The 17,399-nt window shown below is 33.9% G+C and overlaps 1 protein-coding gene across 1 annotated transcript; it reads right to left on the bottom strand.

Annotated features, from left to right (window-relative positions):
• Nucleotides 1-1,389: 1,389 nt before the first annotated feature.
• On the bottom strand, nt 1,390-17,390 carry LOC132742206 (myeloid differentiation primary response protein MyD88-like). The gene is made up of 6 exons (XM_060730536.1): nt 16,958-17,390; nt 10,780-10,854; nt 10,167-10,223; nt 9,085-9,274; nt 8,412-8,503; nt 1,390-6,926 (listed from the first exon to the last, which is right to left on the bottom strand). Exons 1-6 carry the CDS (start codon nt 17,307-17,309, stop codon nt 6,148-6,150), a joined length of 1,545 nt encoding a protein of 514 aa, XP_060586519.1. The 5' UTR covers nt 17,310-17,390; the 3' UTR covers nt 1,390-6,147.
• Nucleotides 17,391-17,399: the final 9 nt, after the last annotated feature.

Below are 17,399 nucleotides of genomic sequence, written 5' to 3'. Positions count from 1 at the left end.
TTGTATCGCCAATAGAGCAAGAGAAAAAACGTCCTACTCAAATTATATAGAATGTGCTGCCCACTTGCCGAACCTTAAAAGTTGCTACAATCTAAGTTTGGTGGTGATCAATTGAACTAAATGAATTAATTATTCACTTAGTTAATTCAATTTAAACACGTTTATCTAAGCTTGAAAAATTTTAGGAGCGTATAGTAATCACTTTCAAGTCTGCTTCCTGGAACTAACCAATGAAACAAGAGGGCACAGAGGGCCCTGGATCGCGCACCTGAGAATTAGGTCAAAATGTCAAATTTGAAAGCAAGGGACTGCTAAATCTGAAAACAATTGTACACTGTTACCAAGGAAATTTTTGTGTAAAAATATTTCAAAATAAGTCTGGCAGTCATTTTATTAAACAGTTCAGCCTTTCACTAAGCGAGAAGTGAGCTAATAAACAGATGATAGAAAAAGAGAGGGAAAACAAACATTTGACCTGGCTAGGGATTGACTGTTGACCTCGATCCCCTGGGGTGGGGCAACTTGGACCCTAAGGGTTTTATTTCAACAAACATGGTAGACATACACTAGAACTTGTTTCATGCCAAATATCTAAACTTTAGGTCTTAAGGATTTTCACAAGAAGATTTTTTTAGGTTTTTACTATATACATACATTAAAAGGGAAATCAATGCCACCTGGACAGGGTCAATTTTGAACAAACTTGGTAGACAGACATCTATTAGAAGATGTTTTATGCCAAATATCTAAGCTCTACCTTTTTTAGTTTTCCACAAAATTTTTAAGTTTTTACTATATACATATAAGGAAAATCAATAACCATTGGGGCCGGGCCAATTTTGACCCTATGGGGTTTTATTTGAACAAACTTAGTAGACATCCACTAGAAGATGTTTCATGCCAAATATCTAAGCTTTTGCTCTTTTTTTTTTACAAGAAGATTTTTTAAGATTTTTTTTGTAAAAAAATCTTTTTGTGCAGTTTCAACAAATTAGGCTCTGTGGTTTAAGAGGAAGAAATTGTTGACACACACATGGATTCACGCAAAGGCAAAGACGAATGACGATGGATAACCATGTTAATGGGAACTTGAAAATCAAACCTGTATATTAATTTCTAAACCAAACTAAACTAAACTTCTTGTTCTACATTTGTTAGCTTTAATAATCAACAAAAACATAGTTGAAATAACTGTACAATTTCTTTATTTACAAATATTTGATATAAAATATAAACAACAACTTATAAACTATGTCTTTAAAATCTTTATCAAAACAACTAATTGCATATCACACACAACAATAAACTATTTTAAAATATTAACTGCTGCTAAATTCAACATATCAATTTCCAAAACAATGCAGTCTTATTAAAGAAAATTACCCCCCCCCCCCAAGGACTCTTGTCTGTATGTGTAAAACAAGTTTAGATTAAACATATAAATTCATTTTAGCTCGATTGCAAAACAAGTTCTTGCATCTTATGTTAATCACTTTCAAGTCTGCTTCCTGGAACTAACCAGTAATGGTGTCATATGAGGAAACATGATCGTGACCCGAGTAGGGCTCAAACCCATGATCTCTGGGCTGAGGGACAGACACCTTAACCACTGCTCTCCTTAAAGGGACTCCAATGAGGTTTTTTGACATGATTGGACTGAAAATATTTTTTTCCAGATAAATGTACCATTGGATGTAGGTTTAGACCATTAATATATGTGCAAAATTTCAGATCATTCGGGCACTTTGTTTTCCCAGAATAATTATTCAAATTGAAAAAAATGAAAAGTGTTTAAACACTTTTCACTCAAATCGGGCTTATGCAAGCATAATAATATGATTTTCAATTTATTTCAAAGTATATTTCTTAACTATCTTTGTATATACTTCTGTTTTAAGTGCCCCAGCTCATTTATGTAAAAAATTGTAATTTTATATTTTTAGGCTTTTAAACCCTTTAAAATAAGATTAAATATCATACTTCAGAGATGACCAAAGAGGTTAAGTTATGATTTGTCAATCATCTATTTAGAAATATCATCAAATTAACATGTGTATCTATTCATACTAAAACATGAAATGTATGTGAAAAAATTATGGACAAATCCGTCAAATTACCACCAACTTTAACACATCTGATGACTGTAAGCCATATTTTGTTTAAAAACATCATGACCATGACCTATTGCCATCAGCATTGATAGGAATTTAAAACTTTTACGCCATTACTTTGGGACAAAATTACGTGGTTGTCTGCCTTGACCTCCTAACCAATGTCATAATCTGTATGTGTAAATGTAGGCTAACACTTTCCCTATTTATAAGTGAGACAAGCTTTTTCATGAACTTTGACCTAATGACCTGTATCTACAAGTCAACATTAACAACATCATCAAAATCTGAGGTTCACATTTCAAAGGATTCTCATATTGGAATAGGTTACTGACTGGTGGATATACAGACATAACTTACCAACCAATACAATGTACATGTATCAAAAAATATTTAAAAATCAGATTCAGCTATTTATGAGTTGAGATGTGCAGGTTTTAACGGTGAAAGAAACAAAGAAATTTAGAACAACAACAAAAAAAAAATAAAGGAAAACTACAATTATCAATTTTTAATCTAGCTAAACTACACTTTTAGAACTATTGTGTCCTTAGCACTTTTCAAACAAATGTCAAATATTTGTCATTTGTACTTCTTCATTCCTTTCATTGCGTTGTAAATATCTGATATAAAAAATATCTGTTGGGGAAAATATGCATGATTTAACATTTGGAGGCCAATGCCAACCCTGAATGCCAACAATGTAAGCCATGGATGCCCACAATGTAAGCCATGGATGCCCACAATGTAAGCCATGGAGGCCCACAATGTAAGCCATGGATGCCAACAATGTAAGCCATGGATGCCCACAATGTAAGCCATGGATGCCCACAATGTAAGCCATGGATGCCCACAATGTAAGCCATGGATGCCCACAATGTAAGCCATGGAGGCCCACAATGTAAGCGATGGATGCCCACAATGTTATCAATATAGGTACACTTATTATAAAACAAAAGCAATAACCTGGTAAATAGATTAAGAAATTGATAATTTAGTAAGAGAAAGAAATTATAAAATAAGCTTACACCTTAACAATTGTAACAAGAGGGCCATGATGGCCCTGAGGTCGCTCACCTGTATATAGGCCCCCCGGAGAGGGGCCAGTTTAAACCCCAGGGTTTTATTTGAACAAACTTGGAAGACACCTATTAGAAGATGTTTCATGATGTTAAGTTTTTACTACACACATATAATGTAAAACAATGACCTTTGCACCCCCCGGCAGGGCCAATTTTAACCCAATGGCTTTTATTTGAACAAACTTAGTAGACACCCACAAGACGATGTTTCATGTTAAACATCTTACCTCTAGCTCATTGGGTTTTTTAAAAGAAGATTTTTTAAAGTTTTTACTATACACATATAATTAAAAACAATGACACCTCTTGGGCAGGGCCAGTTTTGACCCAAGGGCTTTTATTTGAACAAACTTTGTAGACACTTACTAGAAGATGTTTCATACTTACTATCTAAACTCTAGCTATTTGGGTTTTTTTTCAAAAAAGGTTTTTAAGTTTTTGTCATACACATATAAGGAAAATCAATGACCCCCGGGGCGGGGCCAATTTTGACCCCATGGCTTTTATTTGAACAAACTTTGTAGACACTCACTAGAAGATGTTTCATGCTTAATATCTAAACTCTAGCTATTTGGGTTTTTTCAAAGAAGATTTTTTAAGTTTTTTGCTATACACATATAAGGAAAATCAATGACCCCCGGGCGGGGCCAATTTTAACCCAAGGGCTTTTCTTTGAACAAACTTTGTAGACACCCATTAGAACATGTTTCATGCTAAACATCTTAGCCCTAGCTCTTTGAGTTCTTTAAAAGAAGATTTTAAGTTTTACTATATGCATATAGGGAAAATCAATGACCCCCTGGGGCGGGGCCAATTTTGACCCCAGGGCTTTTATTTGAACACACTTGGTAGACACCCATTAGAACATGTCTCATGCTAAATATCTTAGCTCTAGCTCTTTGGGTTCTTTAAAAGAAGATTTTTTAAGTTTTTACTATATGCATATAGGGAAAATCAATGACCCGCTGGGGCGGGCCAATTTTGACCCCAGGGCTTTTATTTGAACAAACTTGGTAGCCACTCACTAGAAGATGTTTCATGCCAAATATCTAAGCTCTAGCTCTTTGGGTTTTTTAAAAGAAGATATTTAAAGTTTTTTCTTTCGGTTGCCATGGTAACCAGAGTTCTGCATGGAATTAAATTCTTTGAACAATTTTTAAAGGTGACCACCAAAGGAACATTCCTGTGAAGTTTGAATGAAATTGGCTTAGTGGTTTATGAGGAGATGTCATTTAAAGTAAAAGTTTACGGACGGACATACCAAAATTTGATGTTTATGAGGCAAATCAGCTCATAAACACCACCTGGACCAACGTCCATAAGCAAAATAAGCTCATGAAAACAAAAAAATAGCTCTTAATTTGAATTTTATGAGTTTATGTTCTTTATTTAACTACGGAATAAAGCTCATAATAATCAAATGTTGGCTCGGACGGACGGCTGACGGACGGACGGACGCCGGACGAAAAGCGATCACAAAAGCTCACCCTGTCACTTTGTGACAGGTGAGCTAAAAAGATAGCATTTTGTAAAAGGAAAATGCTTGCTTAGTGTATAGATCATTGTAAAGTGATCTTGATAGAAAAAAGTAGGTCTTTTGATCTGTTGCAACATAATACATTATGCTAAAGAATTCGAGCTACATTTATTACACAAAGTAGTTCAGCAACACAAGAATGTAAAAACAACATGATAATTATGCAATACTAATGTCAAATTTCTTAAAATACATAACAACATCTTAGTTACATTACTGAAATGTGTTTGATCACATGGCGTATATGGAAATTACTTATTTCTTGAAAATGATGTTTAAGAAGTTTTCAAATGAACATTATTATAATAATAACTACTAAAGTGGTAAAAAAAATGGTTTGATCAATTTTTCACTCTAATAAAAAGTTCAAACCTATTTTTGATTCTAATTGTAAGTAGGTACATAAACAGGTGAAGAACACATCTGAAATAAGTTTTTCTTGTTTTTTTTTTTCTTTTTTGTTTTATATTTCATCAACATTGTAAAGGTCATATGGCGACAAGAGCAGGAAGACCTCAGGTGCTTCTTTGTGCATTATTTAAGATACAACAATGGCCAGGTGCAAGCTGGATAGTTTCCTTACATGAAAGATTCCAAAGTCAATGGCGGGAATTGAACCCTGAGCTGTGAGAGGCAAGTGGTTTGAAGTCAATGACCTAAACCATTGGCTGAGGACACCACTCTGAAACAGTTGAAACTTGTTGAGCAATGTTTCAAAGTCTCACTAACACTGTAGATGTTACTTTACAAAACAAAATTCAGGTAACTCGGTATTTCAAGAATTTTTAGGCCCATATGTGGAACCACTGGCCTTTTCATAAACTACCTGAAGTCCTAGTGAGATTCAAACCATAAGCAGTAATGGCTACAGACTTAAGGTTGGTAACTTTAAACACTATGTAATGGAAGTGCCCAAAAACTAAGTTGAAAAATTTATCATACAATATAAAACAGCACTTAAATGTTTCTAAAAAGCATATTATTTCATAAATGCCAATATCTATATACATCTTTATACAGCTGATAGCATGAAAGAAATTTCAAATGCAAAATGAGAGATATCCAATAAAAAACATGTATCTTTAAACAATTTATCTCAGCATTAAAATAAGAATGTAAAATGTATACTTTTTCATTTTCTACAGTATGTACACTGTATTTGATATGTCTATGCTTCCAGTATATGTCCGTAATGACAGTTTGTGATAAAAGCTATCATAAAACAGATCCTTTTAAACGAACAAGACAGATAATTGGCCCTAGGTCACTCAACTGAGATGTTATTATAAGAAACAATAAATGATAGATCACTAACACAGTGCCATCACAAAAGCTCACCTCAGGGCACTAATACTCAGGGGAGCTTAAGATGTGATCCCAGTACTCTGTTACATTTAGGTCCACAATATGTATCCTTTCAGCAAAAATATTCTCTTGCTTCATTTTGTTTACAGGAGTTTTGTGTAGGAATTGGTGGGACAGGTCGTCGATTGACACCTGGAGAACTGCTTTGTGATGACAGATCTGTTCTAGCAAGAGGGGACAAATTCTGCTGCGTCTGTCCGTCTGCTGAACTTGATGTCTGCAAAGTCTGGTATCCCCGATTGGCTGCATTGCTAGGCGACTGACTTCTATCCTGAGTAGCTATTGGCTGAGTGTAATGAGCTGTTCTTTGACCATAAGTATCAGCAACAACTTCATTTGAAGCAGAGTTATCCACCCCTTGTAAACGACGAATATTACTGATTCGTTCATAATCATTTGATCTCCTGGGTAATGGTGGAGAGGCAGATAACAGTTCCAGATAAGGTGGGTAGGTTGCTGTCGGCTGAATGTAATCATTACCTCTTGTATCCGAGGAGGAACCAGAGGAATAAGTTGATGTACTCATTGACGATGACCCTGACGTTCCACTGGAACCAACGCTTGACAATGAACTTGACCCCTGGCTAGAACTTGAATCTGACCAGCCAGGTACCGATGATGAAGTATCCAGATTCAACGTATTTAATTCAGTTTGGTTTCGGAACTTACATTCAGACGGATTTAAAGGTGCCTTTAGTGAGGATACAAGCCTTGTCCAAAACCACTCCAGTAATTCTTTCCTTGTGTAGTTACAACAGGTGATATGTCTCAAAATTTCAGGAATGGTGCAGTCTTGTATCAGCACTGGAATCAGTTTCTTATTTCGTGAACCTAAAATAAACACCAGTAACTGAATGTCACAAAACAAACCAGCACACAAAGAAATAAAAAGAAAGAGGAAGTCCAATCTACAAAATATCTGGACCATTAAGTATCAGACACAATTATAAATTGTAAAAGCCTTTGGAAGTCTATGCAAATCAATAAGACATCAAGGGGCATTTTTTTATTCAACTTCTGTAACAGCCACAATGCTATGTTTCATATATAATTTATCAAAGCTATTTGCATTGTTAATTCTGAGAGTATATTTCTAAAGATATAATTCTATATGAACAGATCTATGTTGCAAGAGACACTGGTGTATTGTCATTTTCTCAAATAGATAAAACCTTTGTTGAGGTAAGTAAGACAATGCTACAAGCCAAAAATGGTCAAATATCTAAGCTTTTGGCAAGTCAGTTTTGGAAAAACTCTAAGATCCAATAGGTCATGATTCTTGCAACTTCATAAGGTTATGACACATATAACTAGACCTACCACTGCAGGTGATTAATACCCCCATCAGCAACTTTCACTTTTTGAAAAATAAGTGGTCTAAAGAAAAATTTGACCTCAACTTATAGTTAATGAATTATCAACTGTGTACAAAGATTTATTTCAATTAATTGCAATCCCAACCAGGATCTTCATATGAACTTGCTTTAAACCAAGTTTGATTACAATATCTCATTTCTAACTCTAGATATTGTCTAGAAACCATTTTTCTATTTTCAGTAACAGTGACCTTGACCCAAGGGTTCCAAAATGCAAAACCAACTAAGGTCTTCATATAAGCTTGCTATACACCAAGTTTGATTACAATATCTCATTCATAACTCTAAAAATTGTCCAGAAACCATTTTTTTATTTTAAGTAATGGTGACCTTGACACAAGGGGGTTCAAATTCAATACCAACTGGAGTCTTCATATAAGCTTGCTTTACATCAAGTTTGATAACAATATCTCATTTCTAACTCTTGTTATTGTCTGGAAACCATTTTTCTATTTTATGTAACAGTGACCTTGACCTTGAACCAAGAGGGTTAAAATGCATTTCCAACCAGGGTCTTCATATGAGCTTGCTATACACCAAGTTTGATTACAATTTCTAATTCTTTACTCCAGTTATCATCCGGAAACCATTTTTCTATTTTTAGTAATATTGTGACCTTGACCCCGGGTTATCTAAATGCAATACCAACGGGGGTTTCCACATAAGGTTGTTTTACCAAATTTGATTACAACACCTCATTCCAAACTCTTGTTATTTTCCAGAAACCATGAAGGAGACCGACAGATGGACCGGCCAACAAACTGACTCCTATATACCCACCCTAAACTTTGTTTGTGGGGGCATAATTAAAGTAGCCAAGTTCTTGATTGTGCAGTTTCTGATAAGAAGTCACCTTTTTGACAAACTGACAATGAACTTATACATTCAAAATTCATACATCGGTTAAAATTACTGCATAGTTTCATTTTGCTTTACTAACCTGGTGAAAGACCATGAGCAAATTTTGTCTGGAAATCACAAGCTGAACTCTGCAAATAACTGGGTGATATAACAATGATCATCCTCCTACATCTGAAAACAATAAACCCAATCACTTAAGATTATTTAAAGCCCTAATTATCTCTTTGTCTGTCTTGTTTGCCCTTATACATAATCATTTCTTCAACCAAATAATTTAATTAAGTAATTTCAGAAGCTTTCATGTATAACAGATGACAACAACTTTCAGTCTCAAATGGCATGATTGTTCCTTTTCAAAACATAGTCAAAACCAAAGTAATGCGTTTGCGACCAGCATGGATCTAGACCAGCCTGCGCATCCGCGCAGTCTGATCAGGTTCCATACTGTTCGCTTACAAACCCTATTACAAGTAGAGAAACTGATAGAGAACAGCATGGATCCTGATCAGACTGCGCGGAGGCGCAGGCTGGTCTGGATCCATGCTGGTTGCAAACCCACTATGTTGGTTTTGTCATGACACTTCTCAAGTATAGAACCAGACTAGCCTCTATACTGCTGGTAGCTCAAGTTCTGTATTTTGATACTGAATGCCTTTATATTGTTTTATGAACTGTTTCAATTCAACATAAGGCAAATTCAATACATCAATTCAGTAGGTTAAGAATGTGAAAAAACAACAGTGAATAATAACCTGTGTTCAATCAGTTTAGCTGTAACAGTATTGTGTGAGGCACCAGGAAGGTCGTCCCTCCATGGTACAAACAGTTTCAGACCATTCTCATCCTCAAGTTTCTCTATAAGTTTCCGTACAAATATCAAGTCTTCTCCCTCTGGGTTATAGCACACAAATGCATCGTATATTGTAGGGATGCCTTTAATAACTGAAAAGATAGTTCTACATGATTCCAAATGATGTTTAAATAAATTTTGTATTAAGACACATGTAATCATATGACTATACTAAAACTAAGCTGGATAAAATCATGTTTTCATACAAATCTTTTAACAAATATGCACTTCTATACATTTGATTGTAATTATTTTCAGTTTTAGAGCTTAGAAAGTTTGAAACATGTATGGGTGTAATATTATTTGACATTTTAAAGGCAGGGCTGCCAACAGCAAATTGCAAAATCAGAGGAAAATACGCCGGGGGTCAAGGGGGCTGCGCAAGCTCCCTTTGCGGGTCCAGGGCAGACCCCTGGTGGGGGTCCAGGAGGCGTAGCCCCCGGAAGCTCCTGGATTCTGATGATTTGGTTTGCCCTTAAATCAATTTCCTGGACTCTAAATTTGACTTCCTTGGTTGCCTTCAAAGCCATTCAGAGACACTTTAGTTGGACTTCAGGTTTTCATCAGCCCTCAAAACAAATATCCGACATTTTGACAACAGACAAGAGCGACAATGTAAACTGTAATTTGATTGGTTATTCTAAAATAGAATGCCGGAAAAGACTCGATTTGGCCAATGAGAAAAGCGCTTACAGACGTACCATAGGCGGCTAGCGTAACGATTAAAGCCGAAACGTGCCAGTTTTTGGGTACTGTATAAAATATGACGAATGAATTTATTGTCTTTGTCGAATTTACATCGATCTCAAAAATGACCCAGGAGCTCACGAAATCTGCGGATTTCCGCGAATCCGCGGAAAATCGGCAGCCCTGTAAAGGATAATATCAACATATATAGCCACACTATAAATTCATAAAGAAATGACTGCAAGTAAGTCAAACTAAACATTACAAATTAACGTCTTCATTTAAACTGAACATTACCATCATTGACAGTCATAACAGCAGATTCATCAACATCATGATCTAATGTCTGCGACACTGAAAAAAACAAAACAACTGATCTGATTAATTGATTCACTAATTAACAAACCAGGATATATATGCTTTTTAGTTTATTATATATTTTTTAACATATCTTGCTACATTAAATGCATCTAAATGCATACTGAACCCATATTGTATTACATGTACCCTGAACCATTTTCATGAGAACTGATTCAAGCAATGTATCAATTTGAGCAAAAGTATTTAATACAATTTACCCATCCAATTAAATTTTTTTTTATCTTGAATCAGTTATGAAAATAAATAAATTCTGAAGTACAGAATTAAAAGAAATTTCCTTCAGACATGTGGGTAACTCATTAATAAATAAATAATCAAATTAAAAGTAATTTTGGCAAAATGTAAAGTTATTTTTACTTTTACTTGTACACTCCCCACTTTCACTCAGATGGGCAAAATGTCACTGTTAGTGAACAGTTGCAGAAATAAATTTTAATAATATTTTTTTTTTTATCAAAACTGAATTTTCTATCAGTTGTATAAAGTAATTCTTAAAATAAATTTTTAGCTGTACATAACTATACATTACCTGTGCTATCCTGAATTGGTTTCTGGTTAGTTTTAAATCTGGATTTGACTTCAATATATTTGTCACAATCTCTCTCTATAATAAACAAGAGGGCCATGATGGCCCAAAGTCGCTCACCTGTATATAGGCCCCCCGGAGCGGGGCCAGTTTAAACCCCAGGGCTTTTATTTGAACAAACTTGGTTGACACCCATTAGAAGATGTTTCATGCTAAACATCTAAGGTCTAGCTTATTGGGTTTTCTAAAAGAAGATTTTTTATGTCTATATATATATATATATATATATATATATATATATATATATATATATATATATATATAATATATATATATAATATATATATATATATATATATATATATATATTATATATATATATATATATGTGTGTGTGTGTGTGTATGTATGTGTATATATATATATATATATATATATATATATATATATATATATATATATATATATATATATATATATATATATATATATATATACACAATATTGGTTCCTTACATATATATATATACATACATATATATATATAAGATATATATATATATATATATATATATATATATATATATATATATATATATTTATATATATATATATATATATGTATGTATATATATAATATGTATATATCTAAAAAAAAAGTCGAGCTAATGAATGACCCCCGGGGCGGGGCCAATTTTGACCCCAGGGCTCTTATTTGAACGAACATGGTAGACATCCATTAGAACATGTTTCATGCTAAATATCTTAGCTCTAGCTCTTTGGGTTCTTTCAAAGAAAATTTTTTTAGTTTTACTATATGCATATAGGGAAAATCAATGACCCCCTGGGGCGGGGCCAATTTTGACCCCAGGGCTTTTATTTGAACAAACTTGGTAGACACCCATTAGAAGATGTTTTATGCTAAATATCTTAGCTCTAGCTCTTTGGGTTCTTTAAAAGAAGATTTTTTAAGTTTTTACTATATACATATAAGGAAAATCAATGACCCCCAGGGCGGGGCCGATTTTAATTCTAGGAACAAAATTTGAACAACTTTGGTTTTGGATCTATAGATGATACCATAGACCAAATATCAAAGCTCTAGGCCATTTACTTTCAGACCATAAGATTTTTCAAGTTTTCACTATATGTATATAATGAAAATCAATGACCCCCGAGGGCGGGGCCAATTTTGACCCGAGGGCCATTATTTGAACAATTTTGGTAAAGGTCTACCACACAATGTTTCATGCCAAATATCTTACCTGTAGCCTTTGCCAATTCAGAGAAGAAGATTTTTTATGTTTTACTATATACATATTTAGAAACCTATGACCCCCCGGGTTGGGGCCAATTTTGACACTAGGGACAAAATTTGTACAACTTTGGTATTGGACCTTCAGATGATACCATAGACCAAAATATCAAAGCTCTAGGCCATTTACTTTCAGACCAGAAGATTTTTCAAGTTTTCACTATATGTATGTAATAAAAATCAATTGAACCCCCGGGGCGGGACCAATTTTGACCCTAGGGCCATTATTTCAACAATCTTGATAGAGGTCTACTACACAATGTTTCATGCCAAATATCTAATCTGTAGCCTTTGCCAAATCAGAGAAGAAGATTTTTTTAGATTTTACTATATACATATAAGGAAAAACCTATGACCCCCGGGGCGGAGCCAATTTTGACACTAGGGACAAAATTTGAACAACTTGGTAGAGGACCCATAGATGATACCATATACCAAAAATCAAAGCTCTAGGCCATTTACTTTCAGACCAGAAGATTTTTCAAGTTTTCACTATATGTATGTAATGAAAATCAATGACCCCCCAGGGCGGGGCCAATTTTGACCCTAGGGCCATTATTTGAACAATCTTGATAGAGGTCTACTACACAATGTTTCATGCCAAATATCTAATCTGTAGCCTTTGCCAAATCAGAGAAGAAGATTTTTTTAGATTTACCTATAGACATATAAGGAAAAACCTATGACCCCCCGGGGCGGGGCCAATTTTGACACTAGGGACAAAATTTGAACAACTTTGGTAGAGGACCCATAGATGATACCATATACCAAAAATCAAAGCTCTGGCCCATGTACTTTCAGACAAGAAGATTTTTTAATTTTGTGTTTTTTGAAATCCTTTTCTGGCCCTGTGACCTACATATGCAACAGACCGGAACCATTTGAACAACTTTGAAAGGGGACCACCCAAGGATCATTTCTGCAAAGTTTGGTTGATGTGCAGTCATTGGTTTCAGAGGAGATGTTGTTTATGTGAAAAGTTGACGACGCACGACGCAGGACGCACGACGACGGACGACGGACACAGGGCGATCACAATAGCTCACCCTGAGCATTGCTCAGGTGAGCTAAAAAGATTAAATTCTATAATATGATATTTTTACAGAATGTTTTCTAGAATTGTTTTTATACACTATCCAAACCATCCTTGGTCTAAGTGCATCATATCATAATAGCCCAAAATAGTTCGCGCCAGGGCTTTTTATTACATAAACGATGGTACAGGTAAAGACGGACATCTGAGAAATATCAGTTTGTAAAATCAGTCTGTCTTGCACTCGAAATATGAAGACAACATAATTAAATATAATAAATTGGCTTTACTGGGGTGAGTGCATTTTCTTTATTTATTGTACAGGGCTCACACTGGCTTAAATAAAATAATAGCCAATATTTTTAACTTAAAATACTAATAGCCAAAAGTTCAGCGGACTATTCACGATTTAGCGATTAACAACATAAGCAGTTGATTAAATAAACATTACATATAAACCTTTTTCAGTTTTATAAGGATTCTCAAATAAACTGATACATTGTGTATATATTGAGACCTACCTTTTTTTTTAAAAATAGAACCACAACTTAAATTGTTATTATAGAACAGAATAAAAATGTTATATAGTATATAATGACTGTATATCAATATAAAAAATTATAATATTAAAGGGAGACACAGGCAAACTTTTCATTTTCTTAGTTTTGAATTTTTCATTCATTATTCTGTAAATGCCCTCAAAATGAATATATAAGACAGTCAACGGAACAAAACTTTTCTCCATATAAAGAATAAAACGGTGGTTTCCTAACTTGACCCGCGTGGGTCAGGTTAGAGCGCTAGCATTTCACAATAGTTGTCAAAGTGAACTCTGGAAACGTTAAAGAAAATGTCAAATGAATGACTTAGGCTCTTTTCAATCATACAATATCCACAATATCTGTTATTGTAACTTCAAGGGTTTGTTCATGTCACCTGGCTTGTTTTAAAACTATTTGGTGATTCTATTGGTGTCTAAATTTTGTTCAGCATATATAGATATATTTACGATTCAAACCCAAAATCTATAGAATTTAAACAGAAATGCATGATGAAACTTTATGAAAAGTCATTTTAACGTGATTTGAATACATAAGATCATTTTAATATTTTTGTCATTATTTTGCCTGAATATCCCTTTAAAGATTCATTATGAATTTACATAATGCTATTATCAGACAATTTCTTTTGTTTGTTTTAATCAAATTTTGTCAGCTATAACCACTGTCAATATCCACATTAGTAGATCTAGGTCATATTAGCCTATAAATATAACAATTGCAATCTCATTCACAGAATGCAGCCTTTTTTTCTGAATAACTTACTGAAAAATGTCATCATCACCAATGTAATACAAATTTTCTGCCATAATAGTAAAGATTTTTAAACAGAACATAGCTTATTTTCACCTTTAAATAAATATCAAAATTATCGGTGTCGCAAAAATATGTGACAATCGGATTTTTTCCTGTTTTCTGAAGAAATACTCACAATTTTGGTTGTTGTGCAAATGGTTGTTTGGAAGTTAATACTTTTTAAATATGTTATAGTTGTTTTCAACTGGCGATTTAGTCAAGTAGCTTAAAACAAAAACAAGAGCTGTCTGTAGGACAGCATGCTCGACTATTCTAAGTGCTTGATAGTAAAAGAGCCTTGATATTGTTAAATTTTTTAAGTTAACAAAAGGGCTAATTTTTTTTTATAAATTCATGTTATAGGCCTTAGAGAGAGTCTAATTATACAGAATTGGCTTGACTATTCGGAAGGTAATGTCACAAGGTTTTTTATTGAGTATAATAATACTAATAACCTATGAATACATAAATTTGACAGAAAAGGTACAAAGGCTTGATATTAAGATGTTTTATCAAGTAAATCACTACTTTATTATTATGAATGCATAAAATTGTCCCAAAAAAGGCACAAACCCTACAGTAGTTATTGAGATAACAGCTTACAAGCAAAACTTTACCATGAATTTCTAAGTTGAAAAAGGGGAGAAAAATCAGCCTAAATGCAAGATAGAATTATGGATCTTTGTCAGTGACCTACAATTATGACCCTAAATGCATATGTGAAGTTTTACATAAATATCTTTAATAGTTATTGAGATATGTAAACATTAACCAAGAGACTAAGTAGAAAAGGGGATATGAATCAGCCTTAATGCAAGATAGAGTTATGGAACTTGGTCAGTGACATACAATTATGACCCTCCAATTATGACCCTAAGTGCATGTGTAAAGTTTCAAGTAAATATCTTTGAAGACCGTTAACCTTTAACCAAAATTTCTAAGTTTCAAAGGGGCAAATAATTCTGCAAATATTGCAGACAGAGTTATGCAATTTTGCAAACTGATGTACATTGTTACTATAAATAAGTATTTTAAATTTCAATTGATTATCTCAAGCAATAATTGAGATATTTGACTTTACAAAAAAACTTTAACCAAAATTTCTAAGTTCCAAAGGGGCATAATTCTATCAATATGGTAGGCAGACTTATCCAACTTGTCAATCTGATGTACATTGTTACTATAAATAAGTATTGTAAGTTTCAATTGAATATCTCAAGCAATAATTGAGATATTTGACTTTACAAAAAACTTTAACCAAAATTTCTAAGTTAAAAAGGGGCATAATTCTGTCAATATTGTAGGCAGAGTTATCCAACTTGTCAATCTGATATACCTTGTTACTATAAATAAGTATTGTAAGTTTCAATTGAATATCTCAAGCAATAATTGAGATGTTTGACTTTACAAAAAAACTTTAACCAAAATTTCTAAGTTAAAAAGGGGCATAATTCTGTCAATATTGTAGGCAGAGTTATCCAACTTGTCAATCTGATGTACCTTGTTACTATAAATAAGTATTGTAAGTTTCAGTTGAATATCTCAAGTAATAATTGAGATATTTGACTTTACAAAAAACTTTAACCAACGCAGACGCCGACGCGGACGCTGACGCCGACGCCGACGCCGGGGCGACTACAATAGCTCTCATATTCTTCGAATAGTCGAGCTAAAAATCAAAATTTGCCATTACTGCAATTTACAGTAAATTTTGGGTTGGTCAATATCCAGTTTATCAATTTTAAGACGATCTTTTTGGCTAATTGACGGATATTTGATGGCTATTATAATGCTGGACAATATCTTTAAAGTACTTATACAATTTTACATCTCGCATGTATTTTTATCACCTCGGGCAGTATGGTAAGCAGCATGTGACCGATAAAAAGTTGACACTCAATTAAATCCACCCCGCTGGTGTTAATTGGGTCTACTGCATTCTTTATCGATTTTCACACCTTAAATAAACACTGTTGGAAGTAAAAAATAATCGCCAGATTTTGTAGCCAAAATGCAAAAAATAATCGCCAATCTTATAAAATAATCGCAAATGGCGACTATGGCGACCGACAGCGTGAGCCCTGATTGTATGTTGATTAAAAATGCACTAAATTATTACAAAGTATCTGCCGTTTTAGATGCTGCTCCCAATCCTTACTAGATTGAGAAGGGAAAATAAGTTGCCCATATAAAAACCAAAGTGCCATATCATCCAAGTTAAGCTCGAGGCTTTAAGGCAAATGAATTTTCTTGGAAAAAATCATAACAGAGGAAATGACCTGCCATTAATTTACAATAGACAGGGTGGAAATTTAACCAGGGCTGATCAAAAGGTAAAGCGTTGTGTTATTCGAATGGTGTGTTATTCGAATGGAGCAGGGACATTTGGTGACAGTGGGATATTAATCATGTGTGAAAAACCTTTCACTTTAAAAGATTATGAAAATTTGTAAACAATGAAATATTTCAAATACATACCAATGAATTTTTTACTGTCAGTGAGAACATCAAACCTTGCTAAAGACATCAAATAACTCCACAAGTTTCCTACAGTTGGTGAGAATTCTGGTCTGGAGGTCCAATCTTCAAGTAACTGCTCTGTCGGACTTTTCTCTCTCTCGAAATTCTTAATTTCTAAATAGCCAAAACCGACCATTTCTGCCAGTCCTCTGAAATCATTCATCAAATTAACGTCTTCATTTAAACTTCCTTCTAAGTTTAAGTGTAAAGCAATGTGTCTTCTGCAACTTGAATTCAGCGCTTCCAGAGGAATCTGAACATATTTTGAATTTAAAACACAATCTTCTGGCAACTCGCTTCCCTCCGCCATTTTGAAAATCACTTTCAATTGGAGAATACCTAATCAATCTTTAATGTCACCGTATGCATATTGTAATAAACGTCATATAAAAACCCAAAC

This window comes from Ruditapes philippinarum, unplaced genomic scaffold (genome assembly GCF_026571515.1).
Source record: "Ruditapes philippinarum isolate M1 unplaced genomic scaffold, ASM2657151v2 ctg8462_1_1_1_1, whole genome shotgun sequence".
NCBI lineage: Eukaryota > Metazoa > Mollusca > Bivalvia > Venerida > Veneridae > Ruditapes > Ruditapes philippinarum.
This window is presented reverse-complemented; position numbering and strand designations above follow the sequence as displayed.